The sequence below is a fragment of the Muscardinus avellanarius genome (genome assembly GCF_963383645.1).
Source record: "Muscardinus avellanarius genome assembly, chromosome: 3".
Taxonomy (NCBI): Eukaryota; Metazoa; Chordata; class Mammalia; order Rodentia; family Gliridae; genus Muscardinus; species Muscardinus avellanarius.
The window spans coordinates 32,912,399-32,937,033 of NC_137788.1; the positions used below are offsets into that span (position 1 = coordinate 32,912,399).

Below are 24,635 nucleotides of genomic sequence, written 5' to 3' on the forward strand. Positions count from 1 at the left end.
AAGCTTATCTATAAATATCTGGTTTGATTATTTTGAATAATCAGTGGGGTAACCAAAGAGGTAATAAGAGAATCAGATACCTGTTTTTAAACTAAACTCGTACTCATCTCTCTAGCTTTGGTCTCTTTCTTTCTTTTGTTGTACCATAGTTTTGGAATTAATGGTATTCTTTTCTTTCAGGCCTTAAATGAAGAGATTGTTAATAGGAAGAAGAATGTAGATCAAGCTATTAAAAATGGTCAGGCTCTTCTAAAACAAACCACAGGTAACATTGAAAAGTTCATCTCTTAGCACCTCTCTGGTCTCAAAGACAGTCATATATCCAGGGAAATAAACACCCTGTATTAGCGATTTGTCTTTATGAGAAGCTTAGTATTCACCGATTGTACTGTCACATGCTTCAGTGAGGCTGATGACCTGTTTTCCTCTTTCCTGATAAATCTTTTGAAAATTACAAGACTTAATTGTCTCACATCCAGCTGTCATTGATGGTTCTCCCTGCCCTCCACTATATTTAATTGTCAGCATTCACTGCGAGGTACTGGGAGCACAATGAAACAACTGCAGCCAAACTCAGATCTTAATCTCAGAAGCAGCTTCTTTTATCAAGCAGGAGGTTTATTTCACACACACCTACCTTAGTATTAGATGTTAAGTGAAATCTATGAAATTTAAGCTCTAATTTGAAGACCAGGAAAGCCTCATTCTTAAATATGAATAACTGTGCAATGTTATCCACAGGTGAAGAAGTGTTACTTATACAGGAAAAATTGGATGGAATAAAAACCCGTTATGCAGACATCACAGTCACCAGCTCCAAGGCCCTCAGGACTTTAGAGCAGGCCCGGCAGCTGGCCACCAAATTCCAATCAACGTATGAGGAACTGACTGGATGGCTGAGGGAGGTGGAGGAGGAGCTGGCAGCTAGTGGAGGACAGTCTCCCACAGGGGAGCAGATACCCCAGTTTCAGCAAAGACAGAAGGTGAGCTATTATTTCACACTGAAAAGGGGGGGAAAAAAAAGCTTCATCTTTGCCAGAATCCTGTTTTTTTACCTTTACTTTAAATCTAAACCAAAAACTTCTGCCTGCCTCTTCTCTTATTTACTGTTGATATAAAGACATAAATGAGAGCATTTGTTGTGATCTGAAGGAGGAAACAATCTCAGGTCCTTAGAAAGTTTGCTTTATATATGACATTTTATAATTTACCTCACAGTTTATTCTCTAAAGAGTGCTTCATGGCTCTATTTGATTCTTTTTTACAAGATCTAGTGCAGTTTTAGCTGCACAGAAACATTGTGTAGATAGTTGTTAAGTGCTTATGGTTAAAGCATTATCATTTCTATAATGTCAGGAGAAAAAAGAAAAGAGTTCTATTAAGTTTTCCCACAGACTGTGTGGCTCAAGTTTTGCAAACATTTTAAGTGAGCAGCAGCTAAACCTAAAGTCAGGTTTCAGAATGACTGAAAAATCTGAGACAAGAAAAAAATAACTGAAGGAAGGAGGTCAGTGCCCTGCTGGGATGTGTGGTAAAGACGGCACTTTCCACCCAGCACAGCTGCTTATGTGCTTTATTTAGCAGTGTATGGCCTGAAAACTTTTTTCCCCTCCTTAGGAATTGAAGAAGGAGGTCATGGAGCACAGGCTGGTGTTGGACACAGTGAACGAGGTGAGCCGTGCTCTCTTAGAGCTGGTGCCCTGGAGAGCCAGAGAAGGTCTTGATAAACTCGTATCTGATGCCAACGAGCAGTACAAGCTAGTCAGCGACACTGTTGGACAAAGGGTGGATGAAATTGATGCTGCTATTCAGAGATCACAACAGGTAATGTTCATAAAACTAAACCCCTGCCTTAATAGTTTAGGTAATGTATATAGATGAGTGAAGTGTACAGTACTATAACCTACATAATTACAGACTCAGTAATAAGACCAAGATCAGTGTAAATACAACACAACAAACATATTTCAGTGATGAGAAATGATTGAGTAGATTCATGAGGATGGACCCGGGTTTGACCAAAATACTTGATCCCTTCAAGTAGAGAGGAACTTAGAGAAGAGTCTATGTGAGGCCTTTTCTTAACAATTGAGCTGATGGTGATGGGAGTAGATAACATCTTAACCCAAAAGGTCCAAATGTATCCTGATCTTAGTTTGACGTAATTGTCTTAACATTAGATGGAAGAGGGGAAGATACCAAGAACTATAATTACTATCAAATATGCAAACCAAAATAGCAGAGCCATCCAAAATAGAACTCTTTCAGTAAACACAGGTATCATATTTCCCTTCAACTTTTTCCTTCCTGCTTTCTGGAAAAAAGTTATTTGTTTTTCTCTGTAGCTAGATACATAGCTACTAATGTGCCATAACACAATAAAGACTATAGCATGACTCCTTGAGCTCATAGCGTAAAGGATACTTCCTGACTCCAGGTATAGCCCAGTGTCTTCAGGATTATATCTTATCTTGGCCAGATATTTCCGTATCCACAGTAAGTTCTTTTCTTTTTTGTAAATACAGGATGTGGGTCCCTAATCCAAAAATCAGAAAAGCAAATTAAGAACGTTTCAGGTTTTAGAACATTTTGAGTTTTCAGATTAGGGAGGCTCAACCAGTAAGTTATCTGTACAGATATTCCAAAATCCAAAACACTGGATTCTCAGACACTTGTTGTCTCAAGCATTTCTAAGGGATATTCAGTATTTATTAGCACAGGTTGGCACACTTGAAGACGAGAAGATAAAACCGAGGGACCCCTAAGATCAACAGTCACGTTGAGCATGTTCTTGGTTCCTGTTATTGCATATCCATTTAAACATTTGGTATTCTCCTGGGGTTCTATGTTTCAGCTGAGCAAGTGCTTCCAGGTTAACTTTACTGAGCTTTCTACTGCCACTTTAAATATTTATGTATGTCTGTAAAGTATGTATGTATTATGGATTGAACCCAGAGGCATTCTACCTTTGAGTTGTACCCTCACCCTAATTTTTACTTTATATTTTGAGACAGGGTCATTTTAATTAATTAAATATTTTGGTGCTGGGGATAATACCTTGGGGCATTCTACCTCCAGGCTACATCCCTAGCTTGTCTTTATTTTTAATCTTGAAACAGAATTTTACTAATTTGCTGAGGATCTTGGTAGGTTTCTGAGGCTGGCCTCAAACCTGAAATCCTCCTGTTTCATCCTCCCAAGTCCTGGGATTACAGGCATGCACTACCGCACCTGGTTAGTTTGTATTTATTTATTTATTATTTTATTTTATTTTTTGCGGGTCTGGGGATGGAACCCAGGGGCATTTGACCTCCGAGCTACAGCCCCTGCCCTATTTTTTATTCTTTATTTTGAATCCGGGTCTCACTGAGTTGCAGAAGGCCTCACTAAGTAGCTAGGGCTGTCTGCGAACCACGTTCCTCCGGTCTCAGCCTCCCAAATGCTGGGATTACAAGCGTGCGCCACCGTGCCCAGCAAGGTTAGTTTGTATTTAAATATATAACTAAGCTGGGCATGGTACCGTGTGCTTATAATCCCAGTACTTCGAGCTGGGCGTGGTGGCGCACGCTTGTAATCCCAGCACTTGGGAGGCTGAGACAGGAGGATTGCACAGGTTCGAAGCCAGCCTCAGCTACTTAAGTGAGGCTCTCAGCAACTTAGTAAGACCCTGTTTCCATATAAAATAGTATCTGGGAGTATAGCCCAAAGGTAGAAAAGCCCCTGGGTTCCACCCCCAGACCCACCAAAAAAAAACAAAACTATAATCTCAGTACTTGGGAGGCTGAGACAAGAGGATCACAGGTTCAAAGCCAGCCTCAGCAACTTAGTGAGGTCCTCTGCAACCTAGTGAGATCCTGTCTCAAAATAAGGAATAAAATAGGCCATGAGGATGTCACTCAGAGGTAGAATGCTCCTGCATTCAAACCCCCAGCACCACAAAAAATAAATATTTAACTAAAACTACTGCTGTTCATTGTCAAGGTAGGAAAGAAGATCAGCAACCTCATGAAAGCGTGTGTGTGTGTGTGTGTGTGTGTGTGTGTGTGTGTGTGTGTGTGTTTTACTGGGGATAGAATCCAGGGGCACTGTACCTCCAAGCTACACCCCCAGTCATATTTTTTTTAGTCTTTTTATTTTGGAATAAGGTCTCACTGAGTTCCGAAGGGCCTTGCTAAGTAGCTGAGGCTGTTCTTGAACCGCGATCCTCTGGTCTCAGCCTACCTAATGCTGTGATTACAAGCATGCACCACCATGCCCAGCCTCATGAAAGCTTTTTCTGATTAAATTTTTCTTTTTCCTTTTTCTTTTTAGTCAGGCGTAGTGGTGCATGCTTGTAATCCTAGTACTTGAGAGGCTGAGATAGGAGGATTACAGGTTCACAGCCAGCTTCAGCTCCTTAATGAGGCCCTCCTCAACCCATTGAGACCCTGTATCAAAATAAAGAATAAAAAATAGGGCTGGAGTGTAGCTCGGAGACAGAATGCTTCTGGATTCAATCTAGTTCTGCGAAAAGAAAGAAAAAAAAAAGTGTTTTGTTTTGTTTGTACCAAAAATTGAACCCAGGGCATTCTATCTCTGAGCTAAAATAAATTAACAATGAATTAAAAAAAAAAAAAACAGGGTCTCCCTAATATGCTGAAGCTGGCCTCAAACCTGTGATCTTCCTGTCTCAGCCTCCTAGATACTAGAATTCTAAGCATACACTACTGTATCTAGATTATTACTTCTTCAAACAAAGTTGAAATGCAATCAGTTCTAATATATCTATATTTTGATTTGTAATTTTATGAAATTTTTCTTAATTTTGGCTTTCCTTTGTGAAATACAAACTATGGTCCTGAAAATCCAGACCCTCTGTTGGATAGATTACACTTGCGAGAATGTGGCCGTGCAGTGTGTAACTTGTTCATTTTCTTCAATGCATATGTTAGTATGAACAAGCTGCCGATGCAGAGCTTGCTTGGGTCGCTGAAACGACACGGAAGCTGATGGCCCTGGGGCCCGTCCGCCTGGAGCAGGACCAGACCACAGCTCAGCTGCAGGTACAAAAGGTGAGCCCAACCCACCGTACCTGAGAAGAGAGAGTGTATTTGTCAACTACTAAAAAGATAAGCATTGAAGATGTTGAATAGGCAGTGTGCCAAACATTATAAGAACAATTATTTTATTTTGTGTGTGATACTGGGGATAGAACCCAGCAGCACTCTGTGGCTTAGCTGCATCCCCAGCTCTTTAATTAATTTTTTTTTTGAGACAAGGTCTCGCTAAGTTGCCCAGCTGATCTTGAACTCACAATCCTCCTTCCTCAGCCTTTTGAGTCACTAAGAATATGCCACCATGTCTGCTAAGAACAACATTATATGCGTCTTAAAGCAAGGCATTTTTCATAGATCGTGTCTCACCTTTTGCTGACGCAATCTCAGGTCCCTTTGGCTTCTTGACTTAACCACAGTTTTCTTTTCAAAGGCTTTCTCCATTGACATCATCCGACACAAAGATTCAATGGATGAGCTCTTCAGTCACCGTGGTGAGATCTTTGCCACATGTGGAGAGGAACAGAAAGCTGTGTTACAGGTGAATTACAGCTATTTACTTACCATATTATCTCAATCATGATGACTTAGAAATACAATTGTGAAATCATATTTTAAGGGTTTTTTTTTTTTCTCCTGGACTTACTACTGACTTTTATTAAAGTCCAGCCTTGTTCCAGGGAATTCAGACTCCTGACCTTGTATTCAGAAATGTCTAAATAACCATACTTTATAACATGAAATCTATTGCAAATACATCTTTATGTTAACAAAGGAATTGCTCGTTATCCTCAGTTCACAGGAGTGAGTCTTGAGTGACTTTTCAAGGTACTATAGTAGAATTTTAAGAACCATATGCAAATATTAATTTCTTTTATAGATCCTAAAAGGTCATACCTGTTTTTTAAAGGATTGGCCAAGGTAGTATGTAAACCAGTTTTATTCATTTGTTGTTGTTTTGGCTTTGGTGGTACTGGGGGTGGAACCCAGGGGCTTTTCTACATCTGGGCTATACTCCCAGACCTATTTTATACCGTATTTGGAAACAGGGTCTCACTAAGTTGCTGAGAGCCTCACTAAGTAGCTGAGGCTGGCTTTGAACCTGTGCGATCCTCCTGTCTCAGCCTCCCAAGCGCTGGGATTACAAGCATGCGCCATAGCGCTTGGCTTGTTGTTTTTTTAACCACTGTTTATTTTCCAAAATCTTCCCGGATTAACCCAGCTACTCTCCTAATATAAATGCTAGATTTCTGGAGACTTTTTTTTTTAATCAGAACTCCATCATAGCCTCTGAGATATTTTCAGTGTTAAACTGATCTGTTATAATAGTGCTCTATCATTACTAGCAGGTTAATTTTATTTTATTTTTTCCTCATGCTGTTTTACCTTTTAAACTTCATATTTTAAAATTATAGAATTACTACTTACGTATGATAGGAAATTTTTTAAATTTAAATAAATACAAAGAAGAAAAAAATCATTTGTAATCTTATTCCACTGGTCCATATTTGTTCCTAAAGTGTGGTCATTTAGCTTTTTTTTTTTAGATTTCAATTTTATTTATTTATTTTTGTGTATGTGCTTTTATTATAGACTCATGTCTTAAAGTAAATCATGTTGACAGTGACATACATACACATACTCTTGGTGACCCCCCTGCATTTTTTTTCCTCCCAATACAGAGTACTCAGGTTGACATTGGTATATATTTACATGTATACACATAGTCTGTGGTAGTATTTCTATTAATGAACATATGTTATCCTCCACCTCCACCCTTACATCCCCTCCTTAGCTCCCTTGAGGTTTCTCCTCATCATCTGGAGTCTCTTTTATATCCCAATTACTCCCTATCCTGCACATATTTGTGATTGACTAATCACACTTAACATAATGTTCTCCAGGTCCGTCATTTTCTTGCAAATGATGTAATTTTCTTTTTCTTTATTCTTTATTGCTGAATAGAATTTTAGTGTTTTCAGTAATTTTGTAATTCATTCATCTATTGATGGACACCTAGGTTGGTTCCATAGTTTGGCTTTTGTGAGCTGTGCTGCTATGAACATGGTTATGCATATGTTACTGTAGTTCTCTGGTTTCAGCCCCTTTAGAAAGATACCCAGTAGTGGTATGGCTGGGTCATATGGCAAATCCATTACCAGTTTTCTAAGGACTCTCCACACTGATCTCCATAGTGATTGGACTAGTTTGCAATCCCAACATTGTAGAAGAGTACCTATTTCTCCACTGCCTCACCAACATTTATTGTTATTTAACTTCATTATGATTGGCTTTATGATTGAGGTTAGATGGAATCTCATTGTAGTTTTGATTTGCATCTCCCTGATTGCTAATGATGTTGAACATTATTTCATCTATCTATTGGCCATTTGTATCTCCTCTTGTGAAATGTCTACTCAATTCAGTTTCCCATTTCTTGATTGGGTTGTTTTTCTAGTGTAAAGTTTTTTGGTTTTTTTTTTTGTTTTTTTTTGTTTTTTTTTTTTTGGTTTTGGTGGTACTGGGGGTGGAATCCAGGGGCTTTCTACCTCTGGGCTATACTCCCAGACCTATTTTATATTTCATTTGGAAACAGGGTCTCACTAAGTTGCTAAGAGCCTCACTAAGTAGCTGAGGCTGGCTTCGAACTTGTGCGATCCTCCTGTCTCAGCCTCCCAAGCCTGGGGATTATAAGCATGCGTCACCACGCCCAGCTAGTGTAAAGTTTTTTACACATTCTAGATATTAGACCTCTGTCAGAGGAACTAAATTCTTACCTCTCATCCGGCACAGAATTCAACTCAGTATGGATTAAAGACCTGGAAATTAGACCAGAGTCTCTGAAGCTGTTAGAGGAGGGCATAGGTTCAACACTCCAAAGCACAGGTAGAAACTTCCTTAACAAGACCCCCAAAGCTCAGGAAATTAAAAGAATTAATAAGTGGGATGGCATCAAACTAAAGATCTTTACCTCTGACAGTGATCTAATATCTAGACTATACAAAGAACTTAAAAAACAAGTGGATTGACAGTTTTTCCAACACCATTTATTGAAAAGGCTGTCTCTTCTCCAGCATCTGTATTTGGCCTCTTTGTTGAAGATCGGTTGACCATAAGTGCATGGGTTAGTTTTTGGTTCTTTTATTCTGTTCCATTGGTCTGTGTGCCTCCTTTTGTGCCAATACCATGCTGTTTTAATTACTATAGTTCTGTAGTATAATTTGAAATCAGGAATTATGATGCCTCCTGCATGGTTCTTGTTACTGAGGATTGCTTGGGCTATTCTGGGTCTTTTGTTTCTCTATATGAAGTTTATAGACTGATTTTTCTAGGTCTATGAAGAATGACATTGGTATTTTGATAGGGATTGCATTGATTTTGTATATTACTTTTGGTAAAATGGCCATTTTGATATTTATTCTGCCTATAGAAGAGCATGGTAGATCTTTCCATTTTGCAAGGTCTTCAATTTCTTGAATGTTTTATCATTTTCGCTGTAGAGGTCTTTTACCTCTTTGGTTAGTTTAATTCCTAGGTATTTATTGGTTTTGAGGTTATTGTGAATGAGATTGTTTTCTATATTTCTTTCTCTATAGTTGGCAAATAGAAAAGCTACTGATTTCTTTAAGTTGATTTTGTATCCTGCTACTTTGCTGTATTGGTTAATCAGCTCTAGGAGTCTTTTGGTTGAGCTTTTTGGGTCTTCTAGATATGGGATCATGTCATCTGCAAACAAAGATAATTTTAATTCTTCTTTTCCTATTTGAATTCCTTTGATATCCTTCTCTTGTCTTATTGCTCTGGCAAGAGTCTCAAGGAGTATATTGAAAAGGAGTGGTGAACCCAGGCTTGGTGGGGCATGCTTGTAATCCCAGTACTTGGGAGGTTGAGAGAGTAGGATCACAGGTTTGTGGCCAGCCTTAGCTACTTAGTGAGGTCTTCCTCAACTTAGTGAAACCCTGTTTCAAAATAAAGGGTGTAGCTCGAAGGTAGAATGCCCCTGGGTTCAATCCCCAGTGCCACCAAAAAAAAAAAAAAAAATGGAGTGGTGATAGTGGGTGTCTTGTCTTGTTCCTGATTTTAGAGCAAATTCCTGCAGTTTTTCCCCATTTAAGATGATGTTGGCTTTGGGTTTGTTGTATATTGACTTAATGATGTTGAGATACATTCTTTCAATTTTAATTTTTTATAATTGTGTGTGTGTGTGTGTGTGTGTGTGTGTGTGTGTGTGTGTGTGTGTGTAGTACTGGGGGTGGAACCCAGGGGCCTTCTACCTTCCAGCTACACCCCCAGACCTGTTGTTTATTTTCATTTGAAACAGGGTCTCTCACTAAGTTGCGGAGGGCCTCACTAAGTAGTTAAGGCTGGCTGCAAACCTGTAGTCCTCTTGTCTCAGCCTCCCAAGTAATGGGATCACAGGCATGTGCCACCATGTCTGGCTTCTGTAATGTTTTTAACGTGCATTGATTTTGTCAAATTTTTTTTAGCATCTGATGATATGATCATGTGATTTTTTTTGCTCCTAGTTCTATTTATGTTGTGAATAACGTGTATTGATTTGCATATGTTGAGCCAGCCTCACTTTTCTGGAATGAAGTCAACTTCGTCATGGTGTACTATTTTCTTGATGTGATTTTGAATGTGCATGGCTAGTATTTATTTTGTTTAGAATTTTTCATCTGTTTATCAATGATATTGGTCTGTAATTTCTTTTCTTGAGGTATCTTCATTTGGTATTAATGTAATATTGGCCTTATTAAAGGAGTTTGGAAGAATTCCATCACGTTCAGTTTCATGGAATAACTTGTGAAGTATGGGGTTTTGTTCTTCTCTAAAAGTTTTGTAGAATTCAGCTGAAAACCCATCTGGACCTGGGCTTTTCTTTGATGGCAGAATTTTTACTGCTTTGTTTGCTATTGTACAGTTTAGGTTTTCTATATCATCTTGGCTCAACTTAGGTAGGTTTGTCAATTTCTTCCATGTTTTCCAGTCCTTTAGACTTTTTTCTTTTTCTTTTTCTTTTTCTTTCTTTCTTTTTTTTTTTTTTTTTTTTTTTTTTTTTTTTTTTTTTTTTTTGTGTGTGTGGTACTGGGGTTCCTGGAAGCCCTTCTACCTCCAGGCTGCACTCAGACCTATTTTATATTTTTTTATTTGGAAACGGTCCCTTAAGCCAGCAAGGCTGGCTCCGAACCAGCGCGATCCTCCTGTCTCCACCTCCCAAGCGCAAGAATTACAAGCGTGCGCCACCACGCCCGGCTCCTTTAGACTTTTTAATGTGTATGCACCTGCTTTATTCCCCCAAAGAGTTTAAAATAATAATGTTAATAATAATAATGTTAATAATAATAATACTTCTTTTTAAATTCTTTGCTCATAGGAAAAGACGGACTCACTAATACAGCAGTATGAAGCCATTAGCTTACTCAATTCAGAGCGTTATGCCCGCCTAGAGAGGGCACAGGTTTTGGTGAACCAGTTTTGGGAAACATATGAAGAGCTCCGCCCTTGGATTGAGGAAACTCAGGCACTAATAGCACAGTTACCTCCTCCAGCTATTGATCATGACCAGCTCAGACAACAGCAAGAGGAAATGAGGGTAAGGAGCATGCCAAGTTTTATTTTACTGCAGAATGAAAATGGGCCCTGTAATTTATTCAGAACAGTATAAAATATTTTTGAGAATGTAAGGTGTGGTTAAACTCAAGGTGTGGCTGAACAACTCTTTCCAGTTGGCCAGGCACCAGCTGGAATATCACAGAACATTTGTGACATGTGAATTAAGGGGAAAGTTAATAGATCTCTCAACACTATTACCATCAGCAATGCTTACTTTAATGTTTATTTTTGTTTATGGCTTGTGCTTGCTACTATTTCCACATTTCTCCAAGTGGAGGATGTAAACTGGAATTAGCCAGCAATAAGCAGGGTGTGCTGATGCATGCCTGTAGTCCTAGTACTTGAGAGACTGAGATGGGAGGATTGCAGGTTCAAGGCAAGCCTAGCAACTTATCAAGACCCTTAGCAACTTAGTGAGACCCTGTTTCAAAATAAAAGTAGTTAAAAAGCTCAGAGGTACAGTGCCCCTAGGTTCAATTCCCAGTACCACAAAAAATAAATAAAAATAAAGGCGGTAGCCAGCAATGTTAGTGTGGTCAGATTACCAGCATTATTGTTTTTCACAGCTTATACTGCCTGATGCTGGAATGGTAGATAATACACCATGTAAATTACAAAATAGAACAAAGAAGTATTAGTGAGTAGAGAGACTATAGGGATCTGTGTAACATGGGTGGCAGGGAAGATTGAGAGAGGATTTGTCTAGGAAGGCTTCCAGGGTCATGGGACATCTGAACTAGCTTTTGAAACTTGAGAAATTAGGCAGCATCAAAGCCCAAGGCTTAGGTATTTTTCTGTTTCCCCATAAATGGTGAGATGCTGAGACTTGGGTTTTAGTAATTCAGTTTGTTCCTCTCAAAGTTGGTATTATCTCAGATCAAAGTGTCTAAGCAAATAAGCTGATGTAAGAATAGTAATTATATGGTTTGCTTGTTTGTTTGTTTGTTTGTTTGTTTGTTTGTTTGTTTGTTTGTGGTGCTGTGGTACCAACACAGAACTTAGCTGGGCGTGGTGGCGCACGCTTGTCATCCCAGTACTGAGGAGGCTGGGACAGGAGGATGGCAGGTTCGCAGCCAGCCTCAGCCACTTAGTAAGGCCCTCTGCAACTTAGTGAATACCTGTTTCAAAATAAAGAATAAAAAATAGGGCTCAGAAATAGAATGGCCTTGGGTTTCATTTCCAGTACCACACCAAAAAAAGAACTTCATATAGCTCTACTATTGAACTGTACCCTCAACCCATTCATGTTTTAATCCAACGTCTTTCCATAGCAACTGAGGGAATCCATTGCAGAACACAAGCCTCATATTGATAAGCTACTAAAGATAGGCCCACAACTAAAGGAGTTAAACCCTGAAGAAGGGAAAATGGTGGAAGAAAAATACCAGAAAGCAGAAAATATGTATGCTCAAATTAAAGAGGAGGTGCGCCAGCGGGCCCTAGCATTGGATGAGGCAATATCCCAATCCGCTCAGGTATGTATGTCTTAATCTCCTATAACTCTCAGCTCTTTACTAGTTCTAAGCAAAAGATCTTTGTGTCAGGTATGCTCCATGCACAGGAATGCCAGACCAGCATGTTGATAATACAATTTAAGTATAGTAGAAAACTTCACCTACCTGCATTTCTATTCCCAGGAACATTGGTATACTAACACTGTAGAGATAATAAAATGCATCTCAGCTGGTGTATATAATTATCTGTTGATAACTTCCCTGAAAACTCTATGTGATGATTTTTTAAATAAATTTATCTTACAGATCACAAAGCAGTAAGTGCCTTAACAAGTCATATTTCTACTGAGCCTGTTATTTTTGAGACTCAGAACAATAGCACATTAACTTTCTCACTTAAGGAGCCACTGGCTTCCTAGTTCAGAGAAAGATGCATTTGTAGGGAGAAATAAGCCAGAGAGATGCACAAACCACCCACAGTGGAGTTTAAGCATGTAACTGCATACTTTTCAACTAATATTTTACTGTTAGTGATACTTTCGTCATGTCTGGGTGATTTAGTCCTATGTTTAGTCGATACTCTTGGTTAATACTTTTACTTATTCAAGTTTCTCCCCCACCTTCGCCCCATCTCTCACTCACATTGTGGAATGTGTTACTTTGTGTTGTCGCTGCCTGCTCCTGTCTTCCCCACATCGTCACATTTCATTGTTGTGTTGACTGCGCCCACCATTACAGATTACAGAGGTAAGGTGTCCATCCCTATCGGGATTAGGGTGTTGCTTTAAAGCTGAAAATCGAGGGCATTACCTATAGGGAAATTTCCCTTAACTTTAGTGGAATGAATTTGTTTATTGCTGTTTGTTATGCCATTTTCATTTGGGGTGGAACTTAGAAATGAGGGAATGACGGAGGTGATTTTTATTACGGAAATCTGTTTTTCATTTTTAGGAGGCGAGCTTACCTATTTTGCTCACTTTTCTCCCCTCTCTGTATCAAATTATAAATGAGGATTTTATAATTATAGTCATGTTATTCAAAGTACTAGAAAGGCAGAAAGGTAACTGTTCTTTTAGAATAAGGTTAGATTTGGCCTTATGTAATTACCTTTCATTGTGCCAACATTTCCCTCTCACTGTTCCATACAGTGGGTTGTAAAATTGTTATGTCATAACTTTTAAGCTCCAGGTCATGTAACATAGAAGTTCCCCAGCCATTTACACAGCTGAAAGAGAATATTTGACTTGTTGGTCTGATCTGTTGCATGCAACTATCATCTGAGATATTGGCATACTGACTCTTACCAGTTTCATAGTCTCGTCCCTTTCTTGTCATATCAGTCAGAATAGCAGTAATGATTTTTGGTATGTTATATCTTTTGACTCCTAAAATATATATTGCCTTTTTTTCTTTTTTCTTTTCTTTCCCCTCCCCTCCCCCTCTCACTCACTCTCTCTCTTTTTCTGTCTTTCTCTCTCCCTCCTTTTCTGATGAGCCAGCTCTGGTGTACTATTCCCAAAATAATCTCTTAGCCAAACCAGCCATTGGGCTAAGCTGAGCACAGGTTATCCTAAATAGTAGTAGATTTACACCTTGTCTTTATTCCCTAACATTTACCCAAAAAGGGTGACAGCTAACATTCCAACTTTATTTAGTTCCATGATAAAATTGAGCCCATGCTGGAGACTCTGGAAAATCTTTCCTCTCGCCTGCGAATGCCGCCCCTGATACCTGCTGAAGTCGACAAGATCAGAGAGTGCATCAGTGACAATAAGAGTGCCACAGTGGAGCTAGAAAAGCTACAGCCATCCTTCGACGCCCTAAAGCGCCGCGGAGAAGAGCTCATTGGGCGATCCCAGGGAGCAGACAAGGATCTGGCTGCAAAAGGTACTTGCTAGATCTAATTATTTTTAAAGAAAGTCAATAGAATAAATTCCAGGTTGAGGTTATCTCTAGCATTCTATTAGATGTATTTCATTGGCTATAATGACAGTCCCCAAGTAATGAGTATTCCAGAAAGTCATCTGGCAGTCATTTAGAATTCAGAACACATTTCCCCATTGAACAAGGTTACAATTGGTAGTTAGATTCCCAGGCCAGGAAACAAATGTTGCTTTAACCCCTAATGTGAGTAAACTACAGTATCAATAGTGAGTAGAACATAACCACCTTTTATAATGCTTCCATGGGAAACATACAAGTTCAGCACAGAACACTGGAAGTAAAGTTTCCATCTCAGCCCTTTTGTAAGTTCAGAGTTTTTACCTTTGTATTAGAGATTTCCAGATTACTTCTGAGATCCCTTCATCTGGAAGACCAACATAAGCAGAAAATACTAGGGTAGAAATAACAGTAATAAAGCTAAGGTAGATAACTATCCATTAGTTATAAATCTTTAGAGTTCTTTTTAAAGTTTAACTTAAAATGTCAGAATTAGCTGGAATTTCTAATAATACTAATTTAAAGTATTTAGAAAAGTCCTACTCACATCTCTTCTTTACCGTTTCAGAAATCCAAGACAAACTGGATCAAATGGTATTCTTCTGGGAAGACATCAAAGCTCGGGCTGAAGAGCGAGAAATTAAATTCCTTGATGTCCTTGAATTAGCAGAGAAGTTCTGGTACGACATGGCAGCACTTCTGACCACCATCAAAGACACCCAGGATATTGTCCATGACTTGGAAAGCCCAGGCATTGACCCGTCTATCATCAAGCAACAGGTTGAAGCTGCGGAGGTAAGGGGAATCAAAACAAAACAACTTACTGTGTGTCTGCTAGCAAAGCACTTAACCCAGGCAGGTTTTTAACTGTTTAACTATGCCAAGTGCCTTGAAAGTGGTTTTGTTTTGTTTTGTTGTTGGTTGGTTGGTTGGTTGGTTGGTGTTTTTTGTTTTGTTTTGTTTGTGGCACTGGGAGTTTACCAGGGGCATTCTACCTCCAAGTTATACCCAGAGCCTTTTTTATTTTTGAAACTGGGTCTTGCTAGTTGCTCAAAGTCCTCCTGAGTTACTGACACTGTCCTCCAACCTGTGATCCTCCTGTCTCAGCCTCCCAAACACTGGAATGAGTGCTCTACCATGCCTGGCTTTGCTTTTTTTTTTTTTTTTTTTTTTTTTCTTTTTTTTTCTTTTTGGTTAAAACTGTTTTCCACTTAGAAATAAAAAAAAAAAAGCTAATCTATCAGTTATAGTAGATTTCTTTAATGAAGAAAAATAGTAGAAAGAAATCAATTTTGGACCCATCATCCAGAGATAACAATTATTACTTTAACATACCTTTTTGGGGATGTCTAGTTTTTAGTACATATACTTCTTGCCTCCTTTTATCCATTTAGCACAAGCAAAGCTTATCTTACTTTTTTTTTTTTGCAGTACTGGGGATTGAAGCAAGGAGCATTCTACCTCCGAGCTATACTCCCAGCCTAGTTTTTATTATTCGTTTTGAAACAGGGTCTCACTAAGTTACAGAGGGCCTCACTAAGCAGCTGAGGCTGGCTGCAAACCTGGCAGTCTTCCTGTCTTATCCTCTCAAGTACTGGGATTGCAAATATGCACCACCATGCCTGGCTCAAAGCCTGTCTTACTTGATTATTTCTGACTTTATTTTAGCTAATTTCATATAGATATTCTCTTCCTCCTTACCTGTTTAACGTCAGCCCATGACCCATGTTTAGGATCTGGCACAGAACTGCATTATTCAGGATTATGTAGCCCAGCACTCCTCCTAGGCTGATCTGTCAGCACTGATATGTGTAGTGTGTGCTGGGTGATTTCACCTTGTTTTTGCATTTCTCTGTAAACTTCTGGTTATAGGTTGTAGTCTTCATGGAGATAGGAAGGGATGAGCCAGTAGTAGATTTTTGATGCTCCTTGCACTTTTTCCTTTCTGTCCAGGTTCTGCTCTCCCTGCTGTTTTCGTCACCATTGCATGTTCCTATTTATATGTATGTAATGTGTAGATATGGATAGAGGTAGATAGAAAGTGTGTGTGCCTGAACAGTGACTGCTTGGAGTCTGAAACGGACTACCTAGATAAGCAGAAAATTGTGAACCTTTTGTGAGATTGACAGTTCCACTCAGTTGCTCTTGATGGGGTGTAAATGACATTTCAAAGTTTGGGAAGTTCCCCTTTGCTTTCAGCTTTGGCTCATGTACTGCTTCTTTACGTGTAGACTATTAAGGAGGAGACAGATGGTTTGCATGAGGAGCTGGAGTTCATCCGAATCCTTGGAGCAGATTTAATTTTTGCCTGTGGAGAAACGGAGAAGCCTGAAGTGAAGAAGAGCATTGATGAGGTACGGAGAAAGAGTGAGGAATTCAGATGAAACAGTAGTGGATTTGATTGAAGAATCTGATCAAATGTTTTTCTCCTAGATGAATAATGCCTGGGAGAACTTAAATAAAACTTGGAAGGAGAGGATAGAAAAGCTCGAGGACGCCATGCAGGCCGCTGTGCAGTATCAGGACACTCTTCAGGTGAGAGCCTGGAAGGTGACCACTAAGGAAATACGAGTTTCTTAGTTGCTCTCTGAATTCAGCAACAGGGCAGACCACGTTTGTGGACTACAGCTCCACTTACCCTCCTTGCTCATTCTGTTGGAGCTTATTCAACCACACAGTGAAGCTGGACTGTGGGAATCATTGCTTGCTAGAGGTTCAAACCCAAGTTATTGTGAGGCACAGTGTTACCAAGAATCATACTAATCACCTGTACCATTTTGATTTTTACTTTTTTGTGTGTTTGTATTTTTATTTTAGGCTATGTTTGATTGGCTGGATAACACTGTGATCAAACTGTGTACCATGCCCCCTGTTGGCACGGACCTCAACACTGTTAAAGATCAGTTAAATGAGATGAAGGTTTGTATCCAGGAATGGCTTTGGAAGAAAAGCTGCTGCTGGTTTTTAGTTTTTAAAGGCTTGGTGTGGTGTTTACATGAAGTGTGTCTCTGATAGGAGTTCAAAGTGGAGGTTTACCAACAGCAAATTGAGATGGAAAAGCTCAATCACCAGGGTGAACTGATGTTAAAGAAAGCAACTGATGAAACCGACAGAGACATTATTCGAGAACCACTGACAGAACTCAAACACCTCTGGGAGAATCTGGGTGAGAAAATCGCCCACAGACAGGTAAGGCGAGTGGAAGTGAATGTGAATGAGAAACGCTTTTCTCTTTTCAACTCCCTGATGAATGTTCTCTCTCTGTCTTGTTCTGAGCAGCATAAGCTAGAAGGTGCTCTCTTGGCCCTGGGCCAGTTCCAGCATGCTTTGGAGGAACTAATGAGTTGGTTGACTCACACTGAAGAGTTGCTGGATGCACAGAGACCAATAAGTGGAGACCCAAAAGTCATTGAAGTTGAGCTTGCGAAGCACCATGTAAGTATTTTCACTTTTGATCTCTGTTAGTTCGAGACCAGCTATTGCTACAAAAAGGTTTTGGAGTCCTTTATACCTTAGAGAACCAGGCTTGATAGCTATAGAGATACATTATGTCATTCAACATTTTTTTTAGGTGCTAAAAAATGATGTTTTGGCTCATCAAGCCACAGTGGAAACAGTCAACAAAGCTGGCAATGATCTCCTTGAGTCAAGTGCTGGAGATGATGCTAGCAGCTTAAGGAGCCGCTTGGAAACTATGAACCAGTGCTGGGAGTCAGTACTGCAGAAAACAGAGGAGCGGGAGCAGCAGCTTCAGTCAACCCTACAGCAGGTACATTCATCATCCAAGGGAGGCAGAAAAAGCTGTGCAGATGACAGCATCCAAGGAGAAGGCCTCCATCAGAGAGAAAAGCCATTTGGGGTGCTGCCGCTATGAAGCTTCTCTGGAGAAAAGCTTTGATTGGGTGGTTCTTTTTTGGGTTTCTTTGTAGTTCAATCCCTTTATTTACTATTCAGTTAGTAGATCATTACTATTACCATCCTTGCTCACAAATTCAATCTTTTCCTGGATCGAGTCGGGTGTTTCTCTAATCAGTAGTATCTTGGTCACTTAGCCTTTTCATCAGCTAATATCAAATATCTATACTGTATTATAGTGAGGTCTGAAGGATTCTCTAAGATTCTAACAATAAACAAATTGAGCCGGGTGTGGTGGTGCATGTTTGTTATCCCAGTACTTGGGAGGCTGAGACAGGAGGATCACAGGTTCACGGCTAGCCTCAGCTATTTAGTGAGGCCCTCTGCAACCTAGTGAGACCCTGTTTTAAAATAAATAATAAAAATAGGCTGCAGGTGTAGCTTGGAGGTAGAATGCCCTTGGGTTCAATCTCCAGTACCACAAAAAATTTAAAAAAAATTGATTGTACCTTTCCTGCAGCAAAACATCTGTACCTGAGAGCAACCCCAAATCCCCTCCTCCCAATAAAGTCTTCATTGTATCATTTAGAAAGTTTAGTTGTGAAGCTGAGAATTGACTACTGACATTGCTGATGTCTTTTTTTTTTTTTTTTTTTTTCCCAAAAGGCCCAGGGTTTCCATAGTGAAATTGAAGATTTCCTCTTGGAACTGACCAGAATGGAAAGCCAGCTTTCTGCATCTAAACCCACAGGAGGACTTCCTGAAACTGCTAGGGAACAGCTTGATACACATATGGTAACAGTGATTTCTTCAAATTGAGCATGGACATCCCACATTCACTAGCTCCTTCCTGAGTTCACAGAGGTGCTTGTATCTGGGTATCTACAAAGTAATATACTTTTACCAACAACACAGTGCTTTGGGCATTGTTGCTTATTTATAGACTTCACTACCCTAGCATGAATAGCAGTGCTGTCATGGAAGAATGAGCTGGTAAATTTAGATCCATTTGGTGGGTACAAGAATATTGACTCGAAGGTGAGAGGATCAGAAGACAAAGGCATAGCATAGATGTGTTTGTATTTAAGAAGACTTCAATTCTTAAGTACCAAAAGCATTTTATTTTATTTAAGAAGACGACTCATTGGGAGCTTAGGGAAATCAGAGATTCAAACAGTAGTTCAAGAAAGTGTGCTTAGAGCAAAAGACAACATAACTTCTAGCAAGTGCTTCATGACGAGGAAATAAATTGAGGACTATTTTTGTGATCACTTTATCCTAATTTTTTTTTCTATTTACATGATGACAAAATAATTTCAGTATTAAGGAGGAATGGTGGATTTTATTCCCTACCAGTTGAGCAATTGATTTAAAAGAAGCTTTTAAACCAAGAGGAAAGCCCAGTGGTTTCACACACTTGCAATCCCAGTATTTGGGAGGCTGAGACAGGAGAAGTGTAGATTCACAGCCAGCCTCAGCAACTTGTAAGACCCTCTGCAACTTAGTGAGACCCTGTTTCAAAATAAAGAATAAAAAAAGTCTTGAAGTAAAAAAAAACAAAAACAAAACTGTCCAGACTGTTCCTAGGTTCAATCCCCAGCAAAACACCCACACACATAGCCGGGCGTGGTGGTGCACGCTTGTAATCCCCGCGCTTGGGAGGCGGAGACAGGAGGATCGCGCAGGTTCGAAGCCAGCCGTGCTGGCTTACGAGACCCTGTTTCAAAATATAAAAAAAATAGGTCTGGGAGTGTAGCCCGGTGGTAGAAGGGCTTCCAGGAACCCCAGTACCACCAAAAAAAAAAAAAAAAAAACAACAACAACACCCACACACCTACCCACCAAGATGAGGCCTTTCTGGACTTTTCCAGACGACACTAGTGAATCTGTGTGTGGGGTTTTCCAGGGAAGGGATATTGATACTTTTCTGGCCTTTCCTTGTAGGAACTCTACTCCCAGCTGAAAGCCAAGGAAGAGACTTACAATCAGCTGCTTGACAAGGGCAGGCTCATGCTCCTAAGCCGTGATGATTCTGGGTCTGGCTCAAAGACAGAACAGAGTGTAGCACTCTTGGAACAGAAGTGGCATGTGGTCAGCAGTAAGATGGAAGAAAGAAAGGTATTATCATAAAATCCTGAGCAATTTGTTTGGTGATTGCACATGATTACCATTTTTTTCTATGAAGATATTTCAAACACCAGAGTATTGTAAGAGAAGTTGCAGAACTAATACCCTCAGTATTGGCTCCACTCTAGTCACGCTACCTTTTCTATTTACCATCTGTGTCAGATTGCATTGATGGTATTAGTTTCTGCTAATATTTGCTTTTATAATTATTCACTTGTCTTCTCCACCTACCAGTTAAGATGTTACTTCCTATTACTGTGAGTAATAATATCTTCAGTATTTATCACTAGTTTGTGTTTCTACTTAAAAACAAGGGTTTTCTGGTTTGGGGACTTGAGAGGGAGGGGACAGGGTATTGTAAGGAGTGTGACTAACAATTCTCCACGAGGAATTTGATTTCTAATATAAGTGCAGAATGCAAAGAAATTTACTAAAAATCATGTGAGATATAAATTATATGCCCTTTTCTCACTAATTCTCAAAAATCAAGTTCTTTTTCCTGGATAGCAAAGAAAGGTCTTAATCAGAGATCAAGACATTTGCCCCCAAAGTTGTTTGGGGTTTTTTTGTTGTTGTTTTGTTTTTTGTTTTGTTTTTTTATGAGTACAAAGCTTTATTCTTGGCTAGTCAGATAGAATGTGAAATATACATACAAACATGTTGGCCACATACATTCAATAAATAGTTACTGATCAAGTAGGGACCAGCCACTATAGAAACAATAAATGGACCCCATCAGGGCCAGGTGTGGTGGTGTACACTTTTAATCCCAGTACTGGGGAGGCTGAGACAGGAGGATTGCAGGTCCAAGGTCAGCCTCAGCATGTAGTGAGACTCTGTTTCCAAATAAAATAGGGCTAGGGTTATGGCTTGAAGGTAGAATGCCTTGGGTTCCATCCCCAGGACCAAAAATATATAAAATAAAAAAAGTAGACCCTATCATTTTGAAATTAATGGACAAAAGGACATAAAACAGATATTCACACATAACTGAATATTTTGAAAGAAGCATTAATTTCATGAAATCCTTCTAGTATGGGGTCAGTGGTTTTTGTGATGTGAAAAATAGCCAAAGGAGTATGTGGCTGTATTCTAATCCCTATAGTTTCTGCAGACTGAGAATAAGTAAAGAAACAGGCAGACCGTGGCTCATAATCAAAAGGTTTCTTAATAGTGGAGCAGAATGCCTCCAGACATGGTTACCCATCATCAGAACTGACCAGGCAAAGCCAGATGTCAAGGATAGTTACTTCTGCCAGGTGTGGTGGCGCACGCTGGTTCGGAGCCAGCCTCGCTGGCTTAAGAGACCCTGTTTCCAAATAAAAAAAAATATAAAATAGGTCTGGGAGTGTAGCCTGGAGGTAGAAGAGCTTCCAGGAACCCCAGTACCACAAAAATAAATAAATGAATAAATAAATAAATAAATAAATAAATGGATAGTTACTTCTGATTTTGTAGGAACATTTTATTTCAGGATCAGTAAAATAAGTTATTAGATATGTATGTTTGCTGTATTAACGAATACATAGATAAAATGATGTGAGGGGAAATCCTGCCATCTAGGAATTTACATTATATTAATATTAATTTCTAAATTTTATATGATAGATTTAGGAGATTTTTTTTTTTTTTTTTTTTTTTTTTTTTTTTTTTTTTTTTTGTGGTGCTAGGCATCAAACTCAGGGCCTCACACATCCTAGGCAAATGTTCTGCCTTTGAATAAGTATTGGGAGGAGGTTACAAAAGTGACCTGAAAGCACAAAGAGGAAAGAAAGTACAGGTCATATGTAATCAAATTAGCTAAACCACTACCAGTTAACCTTTTTAGTGTACATCTTGTGGGTTTTTTCCCATGAACGTATTCATTTTTAACATATTCTGGATATATTTCGTTAACAGCCTGTCATTATTGTACCTCTTTTATCTGGTGAATGGTCCAGAGGCAGAAGTAGTCACTCAAATGTTGGAGGTAGAAGTCCCCGAGAATGGAGCTTGTGGACTCTGGAATTGTGGTGTGCTCATGGACGGTAGCACTTGCCCTGAATGAGCCATTATTTTTGGCATTCTTAATTGGTTCACATGGGCTGCGATTGTGGTTTCATGAAAGAGCACATGCCTAGAGTGCACAAAGCCCTGGGTTCAATCCCTAGGACCTCACATGTTTTCTTGCTCTCACTCTCACACATACAATCATATGATTTACATCAAGGTTTCTGAAAACTGACATGTGGCTAGGGGTTTTGTTTTGTTTTGCCCAGACTGTCATACCGTCACACATTATCTTTTCCGTAACATAATCATACATTTCAGACGCAGGCATTTCATGTGCCCTATTTTCTGAAAATTTGGGGTGTTTTTGTTTTTGTTTTGTGTGTGTGTGGTACTGGGGTGGAACCCAGGGTCCTTTTCTACCTCCAGGCTATACTTCCAGACCTATTTTACATTTTATTTGGAAACAGGGTCTCACTAAGTTGCTGAGAACCTCACTGAGTAGCTGAGGCTGGCTTCGAACCTGTGCGATCCTCCTGTCTCAGCCTCCCAAGTACTGGGACTACAAGTGTGCGCCACCATGCCCGGCCTTGACAATTTGTATTTAAATAGCACTGTGGTTTACATCATCTTTGCAGTAACATGGTTTTTATTTAGCTATCTTTATTTACATAATAAAAAGTAGCTTGAAGGAAACCAAGATTTTACCCAAAGCAAGATTCAGGTCCTGTAACTGTCACCACTAAAGAGTCTGTTCACCTCTCTTCTTCAGTGCCTCAGGAGGTTGAGAGTGGCTAAGAGAGGAACTTAGCTCCTAATTGTACTGTTTCCTTTTATTTGTTTGTTTGTTTTAGACACTAAAATATCTCTTTCTTAACAAATGAGGCATGTTTCAAGGTTGATTAAATGCTTCTTAGTTAAAGATCATTTCATTTGGTGTAAATTTACGCCTTTGCCATAGAAGCTATAATTCCTGAATTTGGCACTTTCTTTTGTCTGTGTTTTATTTAAATTCAGTTAAAGCTGGAAGAGGCCCTCAACCTGGCAACAGAATTCCAGAATTCCCTACAAGAGTTTATCAACTGGCTCACTCTCGCAGAGCAGAGTTTAAACATCGCTTCTCCCCCCAGCTTGATTCTAAATACTGTCCTTTCCCAGATAGAGGAGCACAAGGTAACTATACTGTATGATGTTAACCTTCCTTTGGAAGGAACCAGTGGAAAGGAATATTCCTTCTTCTTATTTTAAGTTTAAAGATCAACGTTGTTCCATCAGGTTTTTGCTAATGAAGTCAATGCTCATCGAGACCAGATCATCGAACTGGATCAAACTGGGAATCAGTTAAAATTCCTTAGCCAAAAACAAGATGTTGTTCTGATCAAGAATTTGTTGGTTAGTGTCCAGTCTCGGTGGGAGAAGGTTGTTCAGAGATCAATTGAAAGGGGCCGATCCCTAGATGATGCCAGAAAACGGGCAAAACAAGTAAGTTATAAAAAAAAGTATTAGGTATTCAGCAACCTTTGGCTTCATGTCTTGAGTCTCTGTAATTGTTCTCAAAAATGAGTTATATAGTTTGCATATTCATTCCTATTACAACTTCTCATATAATTTTAGTTCCATGAAGCTTGGAAAAAACTGATTGACTGGCTCGAAGATGCAGAGAGTCACCTGGACTCAGAACTGGAGATATCCAATGACCCAGACAAAATCAAACTTCAGCTTTCTAAACATAAGGTAAAACACATCACTCCTATTAAATCCTGAGCCTGGCATTCACGAAAGATTCTAACTTGTTAAAAACAGAATTCAGAAACAGTTTGGGAACAAAAGACAACTGATTAATGTTTAAAAGTCAAGATGATAAAGCCAGGGTTCTTTTTTGTTGTTTGTAGTTTGAGGGATCTAATCCATGGCCTCGCCTATGTTAAACAAGCACCCTTCAACTGAGTCCAGCCCTGGGGTTCCATTCTATATCTACTCTAACCATGACATTTGCTTTTTTAAATATAATTAAACAAAATGGATATGAAAGTAGCCAGTCAAACTACAGGCTTTTAAAAGGAACCATGCAGTGCTATATATGTCATAAACAAAAAATTATAAATTTCTTAGAATAAGCAATTTACTATTTTAATTTTTGGGGGGTGGTCTGGGGATGGAACCCAGGGGCATTTAACTTCCGAGCTACACCCCCTGCCCTGTTTTTTATTCTTTATTTTAAAACAGGGTCTCACTAAATTGCAAAGAGCCTAAGCTGAGACTGTCCGCAACTACGATCCTCCGGTCTCAGCCTCCTGAATGCTGGGATTACAAGTGTGCACCACCGCGCCCAGCCTTACTACTTTTAATTTTAAGCCAGGCATCTTAATACTTGGAAGATTGAAACAAGGGGATGGTGAGTTCAAGGCCAGCTCAGCAACTTAGTGAGGCCTCCCACAACTTACTGAGATCCTGTTTCAAAATCAGAAATAAAACCAGTATGATAGCACACATTTGTAATCCCAGTACCTGGGAGTCTGAGACAGGAGGATTACAGGTTCGTGGCCAGCCTCAGCTACTTAGTGAGGCCTCTGCAATTTAGACCCCGTTTCAAAATAAAGAATAAGAAATAGGGCTGGGG

General features: G+C 39.4%; 1 protein-coding gene across 5 annotated transcripts in view; it reads left to right on the forward strand.

The window, feature by feature from the left end:
* The window catches only part of MACF1 (microtubule actin crosslinking factor 1), a gene marked incomplete at both ends in the record, with an annotated part of 419,220 nt that overhangs the window by 346,015 nt on the left and 48,570 nt on the right, over positions 1-24,635 (forward strand). For 4 of the 5 annotated variants that reach the window (XM_080692742.1, XM_080692743.1, XM_080692741.1 and 1 more), the window contains 20 exons: positions 181-265; positions 742-983; positions 1,618-1,824; positions 4,932-5,051; positions 5,467-5,574; positions 10,411-10,629; positions 11,921-12,124; positions 13,759-13,990; positions 14,613-14,839; positions 16,276-16,398; positions 16,478-16,579; positions 16,862-16,963; positions 17,060-17,233; positions 17,324-17,479; positions 17,616-17,813; positions 18,566-18,694; positions 19,844-20,017; positions 23,033-23,188; positions 23,291-23,497; positions 23,630-23,749. In XM_080692742.1, coding sequence (XP_080548868.1) covers positions 181-265; positions 742-983; positions 1,618-1,824; positions 4,932-5,051; positions 5,467-5,574; positions 10,411-10,629; positions 11,921-12,124; positions 13,759-13,990; positions 14,613-14,839; positions 16,276-16,398; positions 16,478-16,579; positions 16,862-16,963; positions 17,060-17,233; positions 17,324-17,479; positions 17,616-17,813; positions 18,566-18,694; positions 19,844-20,017; positions 23,033-23,188; positions 23,291-23,497; positions 23,630-23,749 — 3,285 coding nt within the window. The remainder of the gene's footprint in view (positions 1-180; positions 266-741; positions 984-1,617; positions 1,825-4,931; positions 5,052-5,466; positions 5,575-10,410; positions 10,630-11,920; positions 12,125-13,758; positions 13,991-14,612; positions 14,840-16,275; positions 16,399-16,477; positions 16,580-16,861; positions 16,964-17,059; positions 17,234-17,323; positions 17,480-17,615; positions 17,814-18,565; positions 18,695-19,843; positions 20,018-23,032; positions 23,189-23,290; positions 23,498-23,629; positions 23,750-24,635) is intronic. The other variant, XM_080692744.1, reaches the window with a different exon arrangement.